General features: G+C 40.2%; 1 protein-coding gene across 5 annotated transcripts in view; it reads left to right on the forward strand.

The window, feature by feature from the left end:
- farp2 (FERM, RhoGEF and pleckstrin domain protein 2) overlaps positions 1-19,468 on the forward strand; it is a 220,429-nt gene that overhangs the window by 32,650 nt on the left and 168,311 nt on the right. For 4 of the 5 annotated variants that reach the window (XM_072255826.1, XM_072255824.1, XM_072255825.1 and 1 more), the window contains exons 3-5: positions 1,063-1,167; positions 13,179-13,221; positions 18,198-18,276. In XM_072255826.1, the coding sequence (XP_072111927.1) occupies positions 1,063-1,167; positions 13,179-13,221; positions 18,198-18,276 (227 nt within the window). Of the gene's footprint in view, positions 1-1,062; positions 1,168-9,737; positions 9,869-13,178; positions 13,222-18,197; positions 18,277-19,468 lie in introns of those variants that run through there. The other variant, XM_072255829.1, reaches the window with a different exon arrangement.

Raw genomic sequence — 19,468 nt, forward strand, 5'->3', positions numbered from 1 at the left:
ATGATAATGTATTTTGGTATAAGGAACAATAGTGCAGAGTATTATCTAAGTGGGGAGAAAATTCAAACATCAGAGCTGCAGAAGGACTTAGTCCTCATGCAAGATTCCTGGAGTCTGTGGTAAAGAAGGCAAGTACAATGTTGGCATTTGTTTCAAGGGCAATAGAATATGAAAGCAAGAAGATACTGCTGAGGTTTTATAAGACACTAGTCTGCCACACTTGGAGTATTGTCAATAGTTTTGGGCCCCATATCTCTGTAAGGATGTGTTGTCATTGGAGAGAGTCCAGAGGAGGTTCACGAGAATGATCCCAACAATGAAGGGGTTAACATATGAGGAGCATTTGGCGGTTTTGGGCTTGTACTCACTGGAATTTAGAAGAATGCACAGAGATCTCATTGAAACCTACTGAATGTTGAAAGGACTATCTAAGGTGGATGCGATGATGATGTTTCCTCTGGAGAGGGTATCCAGAACTAGAGGGCACAGCTTCAAAATTGAGGGGTGATCTTTTAGAACAGAGGTAAGGAGGAATTGTTTTAGCCAGAAAGTAGTGAATCTGTGGAATGCTCTACCACAGTCTGCAGTGCAGGCCAAGTCTGTGGGTATATTGAAGTGGAAGTTGATCGTTTCCTGATTGGTCAAGGCATCAAAGGATATGCAAGAAGGCAGGTGCATGGGGTTGAGTGGGATCTGGGATCAGCCTTGATGAAATGGCAGAGCAGACTCAATGGGCTGAATGGCCTAATTCTGCTCCTGTGTCTCATGGTCTTGTACTGAAGTGCCAACACAATGGTTCTTTTAACCCTTTACTGTTTTATTTTAATTCTGCTTACTCAATGTTCAGAAGAGGCTTCCATAAAACCCAAGCATTCTCTTTGATTCTCAACTATTGATGCGTTTATAATTATGAAGCTTAGTCCTAATTAACCTGTCTTAAAATCCCATTTAAGTTGTTCTCAGAAATGTCAGTGGAACATTCAATGTTAAAGCTACTTTATAAACACAAGTTATTATTTGTTGTGGGAATTATTTTGCTGATGATAGATTCTTCTTCCACAGCAAAAAGCTTACGGGCAGGCCCTGATGGATGAAATCTGCCAACGCCTCAACCTCGTTGAAAATGATTACTTCGGACTGGAGTTCCAGAACAATCGGGGGAATGAGGTATGTAGATCGAAGGAGACAAGTCCCTTAGTTGGACGTAGTGTGCTAATGGTGTTGGTGGGGTTTAATGATTATATGCAAGAACCTTGTGCTTAATTTTGTGATGGGTACCTTTGTGTGACTGCTATTTGATTTCTTTTGTTGGGGGTATAGAGCATTGTTGTCATATGTGGTTTATTCTGTTAGTTTTTTTTTGTTTTCAAGTATCTTCCTGTGTCATTTTGCTAATTCCTTTTCCTCTGACATTAGAAAATGAGAAAGTGATCCACTATACTGCTTTAAAAAGGATCAGTACTCATTTGTGGTTATAACAATAGAATTATAGGAAACAGACAAAGTCAGGGCAATGGTCGTTAGTGGAATGCTGTTAGACTGCAAAGGGGCAAGAAGTTGACATCCATGAGAACCTGTGTATATTTTGAGTTGAATGGGGCTTTGGCTTCTAGCATGTTCTTTCTCTTAGACTTTGTGCCTACGATCTGACAATTTTTCTGTCATCTGTCTGCTCCAGTAGTGCAGAAGAGAGCACCAACTGCAACAAAATAATGTAATAAATACTGAAGATTAATATACTGAAAGCTTGCCATAGGTTGGTCACAGGAATCTCTGGAACATTGATACAGAAAACATTGCAACCAGGAAATCAGTCATGAAATTTTAAGTTTTACTGTACAGAATGGAGCACTGATTGTGTTGTAGCAGTGCTGGCCATTGTAGCACTACCATTAGCCCTTGTGCAAAACCCTGCAAAAGAGACTTGATGTCCTCGTTCCGAAGATGCATTGTTTTGTTCCAGACCCTTAAATACAAGTTATGGTAATCTTTTTATAACTTTCCCTATAGAAGTTAAAATACTAGAAAGGGGTGCTGAGGTATGGAATAGCTTAAACAGGGGAAGTTTGTAAAGGGAAAGTTCTTCACATTTATTCATCTTGTATTTTCCTGCATGATCTGGACAGAGGCAGTTCTGTGTATGACAGCAATAAGACATGCAGCATGGGCAGTTATTTTAGATGTCACTGTTGTGTAGTTAATATTTCAGTAGTATTTGAGTAATATTGTAAATGTATTGTTTAAGCATTCTTGTTTGTTTAAATAATTATGGGTTATATGCTGAAATAGATGAATTACATATGTCATGACACTACCAAGTCATGCATGTGCAGGTCACTTAAAGTAAAATGAAGTACACATTTATCTCCTGGCTGCTTGCTTTCCTTTCAATTAGTTTTATGTTTTGGAGTTCTAAAACACAAGTCAGCAGTGCTAGATCAGTGTAAGATATATAAAGCATATTTCTTTAGACAATTAAACCATTTAATTTGAATTGCCTTAAATTTAGAAAGCAAGCCTAAAAGATATCTCATCTGTTAATAGTCTGAGATTTAATCAAAAATTGGATTAGTGACCTGTTAATTGAAAATAGTTCACTGCTATCATCTATCTTTATCTGTGTACTTATGCACATTTTATTCCATATCCGTAATTTAACCTCTTTATTTTCATATTCTTTATAATGTGTATTGTTGAATGTTTTTGTTTCATGCCACGCCAATACACCTCAGCAAATTTCTAATACATGAAATGTATATGGTGAATAAAGTTCATCTTTGAATACAATCTTTGAACATTATTCTACCTCATGCTGATGTTGAGAATGCTTGGTAGTTTTCACTTGAATATCCTATGCTTTCACTGATGTACTGCCATGTTATTTAAAGGTGAAGTTGTGCTTTTTTAAACTAAGTCTAAAGTGGCATGTACAACGCATAAAATGCTGGAGGAACTCAGCAGGTCAGGCAGCATCAATGAGGGAATTGAAAACCCTTCATTAGGACTGGAAAGAAAGCGGGCAGAAACCTGAATGAAAACATGGGGTATGTGGAGGAGTAGGAGTTGATGGGTAATAGGTGAATCCAGGTGAGTGGAGAAGTAGGAATGATGTGAGAAGCAGGCAGGTGATAAGTAGAAGAGGCAAAGATGGAATATGATAGAGGACAGTGGACCATGGAGTAATAGGAAGGAGGTGGAGAATCATAGAAGGGGAAGCGTGGGTGATGGGAAGTGTCTAAAGTCACCCAACTTGAAACACATGGGTGTTCACCACTTAATAAAAGCAGACGGGCTGAACAGTGCACTGAGTGCATCAGTGGCTCACCTTTCAAAAGAAGCTACTACAGAACTAACTGCACAGCCCTCACTTGCTGCACTAGGCTGTGGCGATGACTCACTATTGGACAATAGTCTGAGCTGCTGAGACAGGCAGAGTCAGTCTGAATGTGGACAAGACAGTCATCTGGAGAGTGATGGAGAATCTGGGAAGGTAGCAAGAAGAACTGGAGAAACAGTAACAAATTGCAGAACACCATGGGCTCATGCTACAGCCAGAATCAGTGATCTCCAGGAAACCGAGCCAAGAACCTATTGACACTTCAGAAGAATTAGACCCAGATACAGCTGTACATTCAGGGCCAGCACCGTGGGCTGCTGGTTCCAGCACACCCACAACAGAGCACGGCAGGGACCCAGCTGAGCACTTACCAGATGTAGCTACTTCCCTGAACATCGAAAGACATGTTCTAGAAGAACAGAAGTTACTGGAAGCAGAGCCGGTGGATTTGTCGTGGAGTTAGTAGGAGGGGAAGTCAGCTTACCTGTGTAAACTCTTATTGACTGCGATCATATTTCCAGCAACAGGAAATCCCAACTCCTGAAGGGACATACAGTTGTTCACATCTCAAGGACATTGCTGACAAAGTCCCCCCCCCCCCCACCTGACTTGCTGAGATTCTCCTGTTGCTTGGCAGAGACGCTGTCTGTGCATGTAAGTTATTTAGAGGAAGTGCAGTGCATTCCAAAGCAGGAACCACTTCTAATCCAAGGTTACTTAAGTGAACACTGTCCCTTTCGACATTGAGGGGCTACAGCAAGTTGGAGGACATAATAAGAAGGCACAACTCACTTCAGGGGTACCTCACACAGTCGTCATTCTGGATGAGCAATGTGTTACCAGACATGAACACAAAAAAAATGTCATCGAGGCTGACATTTTTGAAGCAAGAAAGGGTAAAGACTGCAGTAAGACTGGTTAAAGGAGAGTCTCTAAGACTCTCCGTTCTTTTGCCGAAGACTTAATGAAATGATCATTTGAATTTTAGTTTCAATAGTTAAGTTTGACATCATGGATGTCAGGCGTGGAGTATTCTGCTTCAAGAGGCGCTGTTTGATTTGTATGCAATTTGCTTTGTACGAACATCACTTCCTGTTGGTAAGCTTTTTTTTTACATCATTTCCTGTGCGGATTAATTTGGATTTTGACTTGGAGCAAACGTGGGTAGAATGACATCCATCTCCAACCACTTTTTATTTTCCCTTGAAACAGCAGTATCTGTGAGTCTTAAACTTTCTTAATATTGGTAAACATTTAACCATATAACAATTACAGCACGGAAACAGACCATCTCGGCCCTTCTAGTCCATGCCGAACGCTTACTCTCACCTAGTCCCACTGACCCGCACTCAGCCCATAACCCTCCATTCCTTTCCTGTCCCTATAGGTAATATATTTGATTGATGTGCAAGTAGTTTGAAGGAAGTACTACGTTTATCATTCATTGCTATTAAGCTATCGTTTCACCACAAGTTCGCTTTAGTCCATGGCATAACTACTGAATGTTGCATAATTGATGTCACTAGCCCTTTGAGGAGAGTACTCCAATGATATTCTCTGGGCCTGTTTTCTCTTGAGGAGTGAGAGGTGGTCTTATTGAAAATACTCGAAAAAAGCTTGATGCTATTCTGACATAGGCATTGAGAACCAGGTGTGTCTATCTGAAAACAAGGTCATTGAGAGGCCTGGGTGCCCTTGAAAGCAGTTATAGACCCAGTCTGCTTGTTGTCTCCTTATGACAAATCACCATGCCCAAGAATCAATGGTGAATCTTCACTGCACTCCATTGTAAATATTTATTTCCTTGTGTATGGAGATCAGACGTAGCTAGTATAGCAGATGGGCACCTCACCAGAGCAACATAAAATTGGAGCAAGATGCCTCAAATTACATTTCAGTTTGAGCTAATGTACCATTTCAACTTCTTTTTCAATGTCTGCTGAGTTTGTGGCTTAGGCTTAATGTTTTAGGTTTGTTAGGATGGGTTTTGGTATAATGTGGGAAGTTAGGGGTCAGGTTAGGGGTATGGAGTGTGAGGTTACATAAAGAATTAGGGAGGAGCGGGATGTTGGAGTTCAGGTCAGACTACTCTGAAGTCGGACGCCAGTGATCCCCAAGGGGTCCCCGAGACCTCTGACCTTGGCCTGAGAGCAAGGGCTGGTGATCCTTAAAGTCCTGAGTTTGGAGGCCTGTGATCAGCGAATCCTGGACTCGGAAGTCCAGAGGTTGATGAGTCCAGAGGTTGAAGACCCTTTCAGCAAGTCCAGAGGTTGGAGGCCCGATGTCTGAGAGTCTAGAGCGATTGTCTGGAGGTCAGAGGCCAGGAGGCAGCTTGTCCAAGGCTTGCATGCGTGGGTGAGGAGGGTGATGGAAAGGGGCTTGTTTTGTTGTAGCTTGTTGTAGCTGCGTGGGGAATTGTCATGTTGAGGCTGGAATGTGTGGTGAGATTTGTGTGCTGCACCCAGCATAGCCTCAAACTGTGGTTGTTAATGCAAATGATGCATTTTACTGTATGCTTTGATGTAATCTATCTCCTGGGCCTGAGGTTCTGACCTCCTTCAAAAAGATATCTGCTGTGTGGGTGCCCAAGAAGAGCATGGTTGGACTTGCATCACCCGTAATTAATTGCTATACACACATGACTGCATGGCTAAGCACAGCTTCAATGCCATATACAAATTCACTGACTGTTGTTGGACAATTACTGGGTGATCAGTTGGTGTATGTGATCGAGATACTGTATGTTAGCTGGTTGAGTAGTACTACAACAACAATCCCTTAGTGTTAGTAAAACTAAATAAATGGTTGTTGACTACAGGAAGAAATTTATGCCGGCATCTTTGGTTTCATTGAATGTTAACGAAGTTTGCCATGTCACGCACATGCCAACAGATTTCTACAGGTGTACAGTTGAAATTATCCTGATTGGTTGCATTGTGGCCTGGTACAAATCAAATGTGCAGGAACGCAACTAGCTGCAGACAGTACTGGGCTTGGCCAATTACATTACTGGCACATTCTTTCCCACGATAGATAGTGTCTACATGAGATCCTACCTCAAGAAGGCAACATTTTATTGAAGATTTCCACCACCTGGGCATGCCATCTCACTGTTACCAGGAGGCCTGAAGTTCCATAATAACAGGTTCAAAAGCAGCTATTTCCCTTCAATCATTAAATTCTTAAATAAACCTTCACAATTCTAATCACTATCTCAGCAACACTATGACCACTTTGCACAAAGAATTTTGCTTTTTTTGTCTAATTGTATTCTTGTGTAATTTTGTATATAATGTTTGTTCTGTACAAAATTAGAATGTAAATGTATAATGGATGCTTTTCTTATGAATATTGTCTGATGCTACGTGCAAATAAGTTTTCATTAGACCTATGTATGCATGTATTTGTTTACTGTCATATGCATAATTTTTAACTTGATTTACCTTCCATATACTCAAACCTCAAGTACATACAGTGTCTTGAAAATTTCAAAAGTATTCCTCCCCCACAACTATTTTTACATTTTACTGTCTCATTTTCTAAATTTAAAACCTATTTTAAACCTATTGATGTAAGATTTTTTGAACTAATTATGTATCAGGTCAAATCAAAATAAAACTTCCAAATCCTGTCAACAATTTATTAAAAATTAAAAACCAAAATTGAGTCCAGATTTTGTAATTACTCCGCTAACTCTCCTCAGGTACAATATACGTGCTACCTTACCAACTCACCCAATTTATTGATGCAGAAAATTGGAGAATCACCTGTTTTCATAAGATTCATAAATTCATACTCCTTCACTCTGAGGTCGAACAGTCTGGTAGATTTTCAATAGACCAAAATGAAGGCTAAACAGCATTCAAGACGAGTCAGGGAAATGATTAATAGAGAAGCACATCTGGAGAAGGGTACAAAGCCACAGAACACCGCTCAGAGTTCAGTGCAGTCCACCGGGAAACAGTGGAAAACATATGAAACCACAGCAAAACTGCCTCGATCAGATAGTCTCTCTAAACTTAGTTGCTGGAGAAGAATGGCACTTGTAAGCAAGGCTAGTAACACACACAAAATGCTGGAGGAACTCAGCAGGCCAGGCAGCATCTATGGAAGAATATAGTCGATGTTTCAGGCCGAGACCCTTCAGCAGGACTCTTCTCTTTTTTTATAAGAGGGGCCACTCTGAGTAAGCTGCAGAAGTCAGTGGCTGCAACTGGAGATGAAGTTCATGGCTCCACACTCCCTAAGACTTTGCACAAAAAGGGTATTTAAGGAAGGGTGGCAAGGAAGAAGTCCCGGCTTAAAAATAAGCATATCCTTGCCCATAAAGACCTTGCAAAGCATCACTTAGAAGATACTGTACGGAAGTGGAAGAAGGTCTTGTGGTCAGATGAGACTAAAGTGGAACTTTTGGTTCTCAACACTAAGTGGTATTATGTGTGGCATAAATTTAATCCTGCGCATCAGCCAGGTAACACCATCCCTACAGTAAATGTATGGTGAAAGTAGCATCATGCTGTGGGGATGCTCTTCAGCAGCAGAGTCTGGAAATCTGATCAGGATTGATGGGAAGATGAGTGTGCTGCTAAATGCAGAACGATCTGGATAAAACGCAAACACGAGGAAATCTGCAAATAACACACATCAAAGTTGCTGGTGAATGCAACTTACTCTCTTACTCTCTTACTCTTACTATCTCTTACTAGCTCTTCCTTCAGTTAGTCCTGACAAAGGGTCTTGGCCCGAAACGTCGACTGTACCTCTTCCTAGAGATGCTGCCTGGCCTCCAGCAACTTTGATGTGTGTTGCTTGAATTTCCAGCATCTGCAGAATTCCTCGTGTTTGCATTTTGAAATCTCCAAATGCTGGAAATTCAAGCAACCCACACAAAATGCTGGTGGAATGCAGCAGGCCAGACAGCATCCACAGGAAGAAGCACAGTCGATGTTTCAGGGCGAAACCCTTCGTCAGATCTGGATAAAACCTGCTAGCCTCTGCCAGAAAGCTTAAGCTGCAGAGGAAGTCCGTCTTTCAGCAGGACAGTGAGCCAAAGCGTACTGCCAGATCAACCACGGACTGGCTTCAGATGAAGAAAATTGACGTCCTTGACAGGCCCAGTCCTGACCTTAACCCAACCAAACATCGCTGGCAAGCGTCAAGATCGCTGTCTACTGCTGCTCCCCATCTAACCAAGCACAGCTTGAGCAATTTTACAAGGAGGAATTGGCAAATCTTGCCCCATTATGCTGTGCAAAGCTAATACAGACTTATCCAAAAAGACTACTGGCTGTAATAGCTGTGAGAAGTGGTTCAACTAAGCACTGAGCAAAGGAGGATAAACACTTGAACTGCTGACACTTTTGTTTTTGAATTTTTAGTTTTTCATGGTTTACAGTTTTCCCTTTTTTGGGCTCTACTGTGGGAATGAAGAGAACATGTGATTCACAAATAAAAAATCTTGGTTAAATTGATCAAAATTCCTGGGTTGTAATACTCATTCTTGTGAACAAAGGATTGAGACTGAATGCCTTGACAAGGCACTGTATATGCTTGCTGTGTTTCAGTGACGAGTGTATGGGTTGTCATTTTCCAACCTGTGGAAGATGACAGCCAGTTCATTCATTATCTCTGAAACTGCAACCTTAAATCCTTGAATGCAGGTCATCAGGTCCAAGGTATGCCTTTCAGATCCAGTAATTCTCAGTACTAGTAATCGATGATTTCTTTCCATTCCTTATTTACCTGTAAAATGTAGTCCTCCACTATTGCTGGGAAGTTTCCTGTGTCTTATTTCATGAAGGGAACTTCTCTGTCCCCAGTATTTCTACTTGTCACAAAAGGGCCCATATTAATTTTTTTTGTATATCTGGAGAAATCTTTGCCTGCTTGATTTTTTTTTTCAGGCTTCCCTTGCGTTCTTCTACTTATCAGTGCCTTGGACTTCTGAATTCGAAACTTTTTCAACCCTGTTAGCTGCTTTTGGTAGCATTTTAATCCTTTTTTTGTCAACTAGATACTACTTTTAACTTTAGGTCTAGATCAGGAGTTTTGACATGGAAGATTGATGGTCTCTGCCCTCCAACTCTTCCCCCCCACCCCCAGAAATGCTGCCTGACCCACTGTTCCTCTAGATTCCAGCATCTGCAGTCTCTCATGTCACTAGTTCTAACTTGATGGCCTTGTTTACTTTTTGGCTATGTATCTAACTTGTAAACAATGTTTTTAAAATGTAGTTTCCCATTATACCAAAGACAGTGTCTCATAGCTTCATAGTTTTGTTCAAATTTAGGACTGTATAAAAATAAGTAATTTTAGTATTATAAGTTTTAAACCAAAGTTCTATCACTTTGTTCCCTTGGCTGCATGATTGTTATTTACTTTGTTCTTGTATTTCTTGTAGCACAGAATCTATTCGGTATGTTGAGCTCCTGCCAGTTCCTAGCCAGACAAGCATTTCTCTACCTTTCCTATAACCTCTCACAAGGCCATCAACTCCTGTTTGATTCCTTATGCTACTTACTTATTTCGCAGGTAATTTATGGTAGCTAATTAATGTATCAGCACATCGTTGTGGGAAATAATGGGAACATCTGGGGGAGATCCGACATAGTCAGAGGGAGAATGTGCAAACAGAGCAGCAGTAGACACTACCAGGAGACGGTTGAATTCTGGTCCTTGGAGCTTTGAGACAGCAGCACTAACCGCTACACACTCTGCCTCCTTGTGACCATATTGCTGGCAAGTGACTGCTGCAGTGGAAGAAGCTGCAGGTTGGTGGACAGTAGTTTTGGTAGTTTGTATTGAAATGTGCAGTTGGAATGTGTGGCATACTCCTTATTGTGGTATGAGCTTTCTGCTCCAAACCTGTCGAAATTAGATTTTGAGGAAACTTGTTCTGCTTATTCTGAAACATTCAGCATTACACTTTAAATTTTATATAATTGTGCTTGTGCTGCCAACAAATTGGACTTTTGATATGGTAAGATTTGCATGTAATACCTGATGTATGGGCTAAGGATGTACAACTGAATATTTCCATACAATAACATTTGACTTAGAAAGTTGCATTCAGCTGATAGAGTCAGCTAAAGAACAAACCCTTTCTGGAGCAGGCAAGCTAGAATAATTGCAGTTAATCTGTTTTAAAAACAAAAGCACACAATATAGGAGAATTTATCACTGAAGCTATGGAGGGAAGCAGGGCTTTGCATTTCAACTGCATGCTTCAAAGGAATTGAGATGACTTTCACAAGATTTGAATATCTTCAGCCAAGTTATAATTGAAGATCTGAGAAAGTGACTTTCTAACAATACATTTCCGGAAGAATCTTGTTTAGTTTGGTATACAAATGTGAAAAACAATGGCACAGTTTGCAGCTGCCTCTTTTATTTGCAAATGGTCCATGATACCTTACACATTTCCTGATTGTTGTTCTTGTATGGCACTGAATATTGTCATGTTGCAATGACAGAGGTGACTAAAAGAACGTACCTGATTTCTGGCGTGTCTTGCTCCTTGATGTACAAAATCTTGTTTTAGCATCTGTTTTTGTTTACTAATCGTACTGAATTTTAGTATTGGAACAAGCCAATAAGGTGTTTTTGCCTAGTTAAGTGATTTTAGATTTTTTTAACTGACTCTGACCAATCCTGTTGTGATCAGTGATAGTGAAATGAATTAGCTAACTTGACCTTAAATGAGATGGCTTGGAGCCATGACCGTTGGCCAACTTTTATTTTTTGGGTCTTTGTAGAGGAGGCTGGAGTGCACAGAATGGTGCTGTGAGGTACGATGCAAGTGATCATAATGTTAATTGGTTGGTTCTGTTGTATTAACAGCAGACACTATCAGTACACTATTTTGTGCTGCAAATGTATTTTCTCTGGGTGAACTTCAGTATTTTGCCAAAATTATGATGTAGGTACATCTGATTGAGGTCTCTGGTGACCAGCAACAGTAATAATCAACCTTTCACAGTGAAGAATTGTCACACACAGCACCCTAGAAGTAACAAGCAGATTTTTTTCACATTTCTCCCAAACCAAGATAAAGGTTAAGAAATACAGATGAGATTTGGATAGAAGTTGTAATAATCAAAGGGAGCATACAGCACTATTTTTAAAAAAATTCCTCTTCTCAAAGAAGGCTTTATTGTATGACTGCTTATACAGTGAAAGCAGTAGATAAAAAGATAATAAACCAAAAGACACAAGCAGAAATAAGCTATTTGGAGTCTGCTGCACTATTCCATCTTGACTGATTTGTTATTCATCTCAACCCCATTTTCCTGCCTTCTCCCCATTACCTTTAATTCCCTTACTAATTAGGAACTTATCAACCTCATATTTAAATATACCAAATGATTCTGTTTCTACAGCTGTCTGTGGCAATGAATTCCACAGATTCACCACCCTCTGGCTAAAGAAATTCCTCCTCATCTCTGTTCTAAAGAGACATCTTTTTGTTCCAAGGCTGTGTTTTCTGGTCCTAGACTCCCCCCCACTATACAAACCATTCTCCCGACATTTGCTGTATCCAGGCCTTTCAATATTCATTAGGTTTCAATAAGATTCTCCCCTCATTCATCTAAACTCCAGCGTGTTCAGGCTAAGAGCCATCAGACCCAGTGGCCCAATGAGCAGCAGGAGCAGAGCAGAGCAAGGAGGTTTCTCACAGGTCATTGATGCTTGTTTACAAGTGCTGAAGGGACAGGTGAGGCAGCCATTGTTGGAGCAGGCCAGTGGTGAGAGGAGTATTGGGTTTTGGCTTGAAAGAGGTGTTGGTTGTGGGTAAGTTTCTGTTAATGTTCCCATTTTTCCTCTTGCTGTACCTAGTGAAGTAAATGGTCATTGTGTGTTCTTCATGCTGGGTGTTGGAGTCCTGGGAGACCCAGAGTCTACCAGGGAACTACATCTGCATGAAGTGCATCCAGCTGCAGCTCCTTGAAGACCATGTTGGGCCAGTCTTTGTCCAAGTTAGTACCTATCCTTTACTAGCATGTTAAGCAGCCTCATTTGCCTCCTTTCTTAAGTAGTGGGCTGACATCCAACCCTCTTCTGAAACTATTCCAGATTCTGCCGATTCTTGAAAGATCTGTGGGGGCCAATATTTATGTATATTTAAGGCAGAGCTTGATAGGTTCTTGATTTGTCAGGGCACAAAGTGATATGGCAGGCGGGGAGCTGGAGGCAGGATATTGGGGCTGAGAGGGAAATTGGATCAGCCATGATGAAATGGCAAAGCAGACTCAATGGACCAAATGGACTAATTCTGCTCCTATATCTTATGGTCTTATCTCTACTAATGTTTACACAATCTCTTCAGCTACCTCTTTCAGAATCCTGGGGTGTAGTCCATCTGGTCCAGGTGACATCTACCTCCGGACCTTTCAGCTGTTAATGTTCTGATAAGTTTCTTTTGGCCAATGCTTTAACAGTGCAGGTTGTGGAGACTTCTGGTGTCATAGATGATGGCCTCTGGGTTTCACCATTTATGCATGCAGCAGAGTTAAAGCCCATTTTACTCAAATGATGGTAGGTGTTAAGTTTTGCCCTCATTATGATAATATAATGTGTCAGTGAGTCCATTGTGTATGTGCATATATGTACATGTGTGTATTTTCAGACATGGCTAAGGTAATGTTGCATGCAATTCCACTTATAATGTTTGTACATTTTCAACATTTCATGGTACATGCAATACCATAAAGCACTAATAGGACAAAATTACATTAGATCATATGCTGTCCTCTAAATGGATAATGCAAAATTGGCATTTCATTTTCATTTTTTTTATTTTGAATTTGCTTTTTAGTTCATTCCATGTTTTCTTTTCATTTAGATTTGGCTTGAACCTGCAAAGCCTATTGTGAAACAAGTGCAAAGTAAGTCTTTTCACTCATTATCTTCCATTCTTCATGTTGGCTGCAATCTTTCATCATGTCCATTTTATGTGTGATTTGTTCATTTTGTGTTCTAGCTTGGCTAATAGTGTTGGTCACAAAATTGTCTTGCAGCAAATTGTATTAAATGTGCCAGGGTTTAAGCATAAAGTTTTGCAGGTCGTAACCTCATAACAGTTTTTTGATATCAAAAGCTCAAAGTACATTTTTTTCTTGGTCTGTATGCAGTACACAAACACGAGATTTGTCTTCCCACAGACAGCCATGAAACAAAAAAGGAAGCATCAAATCCTCAAAGAAATAAAATTATGCAAATATCAAGGAAGATTTAAAAAAAAGCGAAAAACAATACAAAATACCAAATCACAAAGGCATGGGAAGAGTCCGGGCATATTTAGTTCAGCTCAGTTTAGTTCATTCCAGCACCATATCTCTTGCTGTCTGTAGGTTGCAGCACTAGTTTGCTTCAATTGTACAAAACAGTAACTAAAAAAGGAGAGACCAGAAACGCATTGTAACGTGAACTACAGAGTCCAGTTCACAAACGCATTGATCAAACCTTGCCCAAAATCTTTGCCACATGTCCATATTCTTTATAGATTCTAGTTAATCTTGCTTGGTCATTGGTTTAGATTTTGGGCTTCTTAGGAAAGGGAAACCAGTAGATATTTTGTAGCATCCAAGAGAACAATAAATCCGGTTTTAAATCTGAAGTCTACAGCCTCAATAACAGCAGTAATGAACAATGTTTTACACCATATAGATGCATTAGTCATCTTGGGATACACTAGACAGACATGGCAAAATAGTCCACCCAGAAAGTGAGTTCAGCACCTGGTAGTATCGGGAAGGCTTCCATTGCACCAGGAACCATGGATGTTGGGGAGGATTTCAGGTAAGACTGAAGCTTTGAGATTTAGGAGCTTCCGCCTCAAAGCAAGACAGCTGTATCAGGGAGACATGAAGGACTGCTGTGCACTATGTTTCACGGAGATGTAGTTGGCTCCCAGTTCTCTGGAAATGATGCTTCAGCTTGACGGTTTCACCATCCACTACACGGATTGGACCAGGTAAACGCAGAGGTAGCAGCATTTGCTTTTGGCCTAGGTCATCATGGGTGCTTGGACATGGCAGTTCCATCTCAGTCCTGCTGCTCTCCGACCTGGAGAGCTAGTGGTCAAGTGCCGTCTGTACTACATGCTAAAGGAGTTCTCTGCCCTTATCGGGTTCCATTATACGTCGCACTTCAGACATGCGTCAGGCTAGCACTAGAGGAATTGAGGTGGAAGTTCCAGGACTCTGAAGGTTCAACAACAGCTTCTTCCCCACTGCCTTCAGGTTCTTGAATAGATAGGAAAAAGCTGTGTAAATTGTGTATAAATTGTCAAATTGTTTGTACTGTGCTGCTGCATAAAGCTAATTTTCACATCATTTATATCCTATAAATGCCCATGAAAATAAATTTGAGTTGAACTTCTGTCCTTTGTTGCAGCCACCTATTACTTCCCAGTGATTCTATTGCTATTTCCATTTCCCCCTCTTCCATCTGCTATCTCCCCTCCTCGCCTGGATTCATCTATTGCTTGCTCTGCTCCAATTCTACTGGCTATTTGCTCTTTCTTTGCAGATGAAGGGTCTTGACCCAAAACGTGACTTTGCTTCTACGATGCTGCCTGACCCACTGAAATCCTCCAGCATCTCGTTTTTGATCCAGTTCCAGCACCTGCAGTATCTTGTTTCCTTAAGATTCGTGCATTGCTTTCCTGACAATGTTGGTCTGTAGTCTCTATTGCCCCTCTCCTCACTTTCATGAATAATAGTGTTGTCTTCTAATCTGTTGGAATTATTCCACAATTGAGAAAATAATCTAATTTTTCTAATGTTTCTGGAATATTTGTATAATCTCTTTATTATTCAGGGTAGAAACCTTACCACTTTTTTTGATTGCTTGTCATCCAACTGTTGTCTCTTTTGGAAAGGAGCTTTGACCGTTTATTATCATTTCCCTTTTCTTTGCTTCTTATGGGGCCTACATTTAGTCTTGCAACTTTTCATGTAATTCTAAAAGTTCTTGACATCTGCTAATTTACACAATCTATCTTTTTAAATTACAATGCATTCTGATTAATTTGGCCATTAGGTCAGTTGCATATTTGGAACAACTCTTAAAGAACAAAAACTAATTGAGAAAATATCCTTGATTTCCTTTGTACATTTGGGACACTTTGCCGCTTGGGACAGAAGACTGTTACCGAGCAGTTTCTAACGAGTATCAGTTGTGTCCGCTTGTGTGGCCGTTAGACACTACATCATCCTTAGAGCAAACAGTTTTAAAATTTGTGTGTGTTTGTGTTGAAAAAGCAGTAATTTTTGTCACTGATAGTTGGTGAGAAATAAAATGTAATTCCAAACTGCTTAGCTCACTGAGGTTTCAAGTGTTCAGGAATGGTGATGCCAGAAACAGCCAGAAGTGAAAATGAAACCATTTCACTACTTCAGGATATGAACTACAAAGAATTTGAAGGTATTAACAGTCTTCTTGAATGTTACAATAAAAATGAAAACTTGGAAGATACAGTCATCAACAGCGTTGTGTGAGGCAGTCCATTATCTGCACTAGGTGTCTGGGCTGATTTTGTTTACAGTCAATCAAAAGAACATGCCAGCGTACACTGGATGGATTCCTCCACTGATAACTATTAACTAATACAGTTTTATAGTAATGTAGTAGTATTAGTTTTTTAACTTGTTTTGTATTTCATTTAAATACATAATTTATCACAGTTAAACAGCAGTTCATCTTTTTCATATCTTTTTAACTATTTCCATTAAACTTCAGCTAATTGTGCCAAAATGTACTGGTCCCCATGTGTCCCAATTAACTGGAATCCTCTGTACTTTGGTCATTTGCTGGCTGATGAAACTTCCAGTCCCTGGGGGATGTTGCAATTCCTTGTAGATTAATGCAGTACTTAACCTCTAGTTTCTTGTGGATGGATCACTTTTTCTGTGATTTATTTGCTAATAAACATTTCAGAATCAGGAAAATTACATTTACTGACAAGCTGTTTAATGTAATTTTACAACTTTAGAATGGCCTTCATTATTTATTCAAATTTATCCAAGTTCAAATTGTAGTTTTTGATGTAAGTGCACCCCTCCAAAACTGAATTCAAGTTGTCATATCAGATTACTTTGCCACGTGGGTATGTATTACTGAGCACCGCAGTTTGCTCTCTTCATTGTTAGTATTGATAAGGTACCTGGAATTGCTTGCTACTTGTTCTTATTAGCTACTTTACAGATTGTCATTGGATTTGTCCAGTTCCTAAGTATGGAGTAAACATTTATGTTGACCAGATTTTTACCACCTTAGGCAGTCCCATAGATAATTTCCACTTCAGTTCTGAGATGGCTAATGAAGCCGATGTAGAAATCAGAATTCTTCTGCAGGTGGGATGAGTTTCCTGATGGGTACTGGGTAGATGGTGATGTGATTTGTTCTTTCTGTGTTGTTCTGTGCTCCCAACGTGCACAGGACAACATTGATTGTAGCCAGGTTAATTACGCTGAATGCACATTTGTGGTCCTGGTGACTAGTTTGGAATCCACTTGTAATCATGCTTATTTTGCACAAGGTGATATCTGCCAGTGAACCGTCTATGGCAATTCAGTTTTGCTAGTAAGTTTGCAGTGATAATCACATTTTAACGCACTATAGCTCTGATTCTGGAAGGCTTAGGTGGCCCAGGGTCAGAAATTATCCCAAATAATGCAATTAAAGGGACCTCTGTTACTGAAGAAAGTTTCTGGTCAACTCAACCTCGATTTTTGAATTTCCCAATTTGGAACTAGTTGGCAATGTGCACCGAATGGTCGGTGTGTGAATTAAAGCCAAGCTGTCTCAACCAGCTCAGAGTACTGTTTAGTTACCAAAATTAAATCTGACTTGGATGACATGAAATTTGTTGCTTTGCGCAGCAGTACGGTGCAAGAGCATAACATGACTATAAATTACAAAAATGAATAAACAGCAAAGAAAAGGGTTAATAAGGTGTGTTCATGAATCCATGGTCAATTCAGGAATCTGGCAGAGGGGAAGAAGCTGTTTCTGAATTGTAGTAAGGAGAGAGGTAGTGATGCGAAGAAGGTTTGGTTGAAGAATAGAAGGAGCTGTTTTCTGCATCCAGCATAGAGCCAGAGAGTGATGTTAGCAGTGGGTGACCAAAATGGGAATTTTTCCAAGAATAAAATTCTTTAACAGAAGTAGGAATGTGTCTAAATGATTTAATCACGCCAGAATTCTTGTCTGCAACTAGGCTTTGTCTGCAATCCATAAATCCTGTAATGGCAAGGTATACCATTGTGGAGGATGACCTTCTCCATTATTCTATTGTGAATCCTGTTGTGTGACCCTGGCTGAGATTGTAATGGTTACACTCATTGCACTTTAAGAATACAAACTCAAGCTGTTTTGCTTGGAATGATTTGAAACATTTTGATAAATGCTGGCTTATTTCAAATCAAGAAACCAAGAGTCCATCAAAATTGTATTCATTCCACTTGAGCCTCTCTTAATCTTTAGCTTTTAATTTGCATGGTGAATCACATTTGTTTTTATCGTTTGATTCTCTATCCTGGAATTAAGATCCAGTAAGCAAACAACAGAGCTGTTAATATTTCCTTTGAGTGTCAGACTATCTCAGCTGCATGACCTCTTTGTTTGCCATTCATATCCATTCTGTTCCTATAACCACAAACAAGTAATGAGTTTGTTAATAAAGTTAAAAGATTCATTGTGATTAGGCAAAAAAATATTTTTGTATAGGATCCTGAATTTAGCTTTTGATTCAGATGTTGTGGTGTTATTTGTTTTAGTCTGATATCCTTCATTGAAATTGTGCCTTTGACATTAGAGTGACCTCAGTATGTGACTAAATATGTTTCATTCTTTACAGGACCAAAGAACACATTGTTCAGACTTTGTGTTAAGTTTTTCCCCCCAGATCCTGGTCAGCTGCTAGAGGAGTATACAAGGTAATGAGTGACATTTGAATGCATTTTCAGTCACTGATTTCTACTGCTGCCATGATGCATGAGATGCAATTATTTCACGTTGTAAATTCAGGATGGTGGTTGCAACAGTCATTTCGGAGGCTGGTTGGGGTTGGCCATGGATACTGCGTTCTAGCTGTCTTATGTGATAGCAAGCCAGGGTGGTACAATATGGAGAGCATGCTGTTTCCCATGTAGCAAGCTCCCTCTCTCCACGCAGCTGATGAATCCAAAAGAATGGCAGAGACCAATAGTTTGGCAGCAGTGTTGTTGCAGGAATTGTCAGTCAGTGTTGAACTCAATGTAGGACTGCCTTAGGGGCTCCAGATCTGGACTTTTTCCTCTAGGTTTACTTCTGAAGCATTCCCCTTGAGTGGGTTTTGCTACAAGGCAACAGAGGTTTGAGATCGGAGTTTTCCTTTGAGATCGGAGTTTTCCTTTGAGATCAGCTGCTCACTATGGTTGCCGAGTTTCCCCTGCTTGAAGAGACTGGTTTTAAGGTGTCACCTTTGCCTCTTCTCCTGTCAGTAGAAACGGTTCCACCAAGCTTAGTAGCTAAGCCACACGCGAAGACCAGGAGCTGGACTTGGTTGTCAGGGGCTATTTGAGACACATGCCTTTGGGAGCATTTAATAGATGGTGGGAGCTTGTCCCCATTACCACTCCTGGCTATGACAACCTGAAGGAGCCAATTATTTAAATAATTACACTCTCTGGTACCGTAGGATATACATGTACTTCAGTATTTTATCACCTTTGGTCTATTTTTCCGGCATCTTTGTCACTAGAATAGCCAGTGTTTATTGTCCAACCTTAATTACCATTGAGAAAGGAGAGGCAAGTTGCTGCTTTGATCAGCTGCAGTCTTTCTGGTGGAAATACTCCTGGACTGTTGTTCAATCAAGAATTCTTGGACTTGGTGACAATGGACCAGTGATAGATTTCCAAGTCAGGATTGTGGGGGCAAATCTGTATGTGATGCTGTTTCCATGTACCTGTTCTCCTTAATGGAAAAGGTGATGGGTCTGGGAGTAAACTGGACAAGTAATTGAAATGCATACAAACCACACATTACTATTCTGATATTGAGAACTGGGAGACCAATGAACTGTCAGTTAATCAGGTTTCATTGTCTTGGATTATATAAAAGTTTCTTTGGCGTTGTGGAGCTGTA

This window comes from Mobula birostris, chromosome 4 (genome assembly GCF_030028105.1).
Source record: "Mobula birostris isolate sMobBir1 chromosome 4, sMobBir1.hap1, whole genome shotgun sequence".
Taxonomy (NCBI): Eukaryota; Metazoa; Chordata; class Chondrichthyes; order Myliobatiformes; family Myliobatidae; genus Mobula; species Mobula birostris.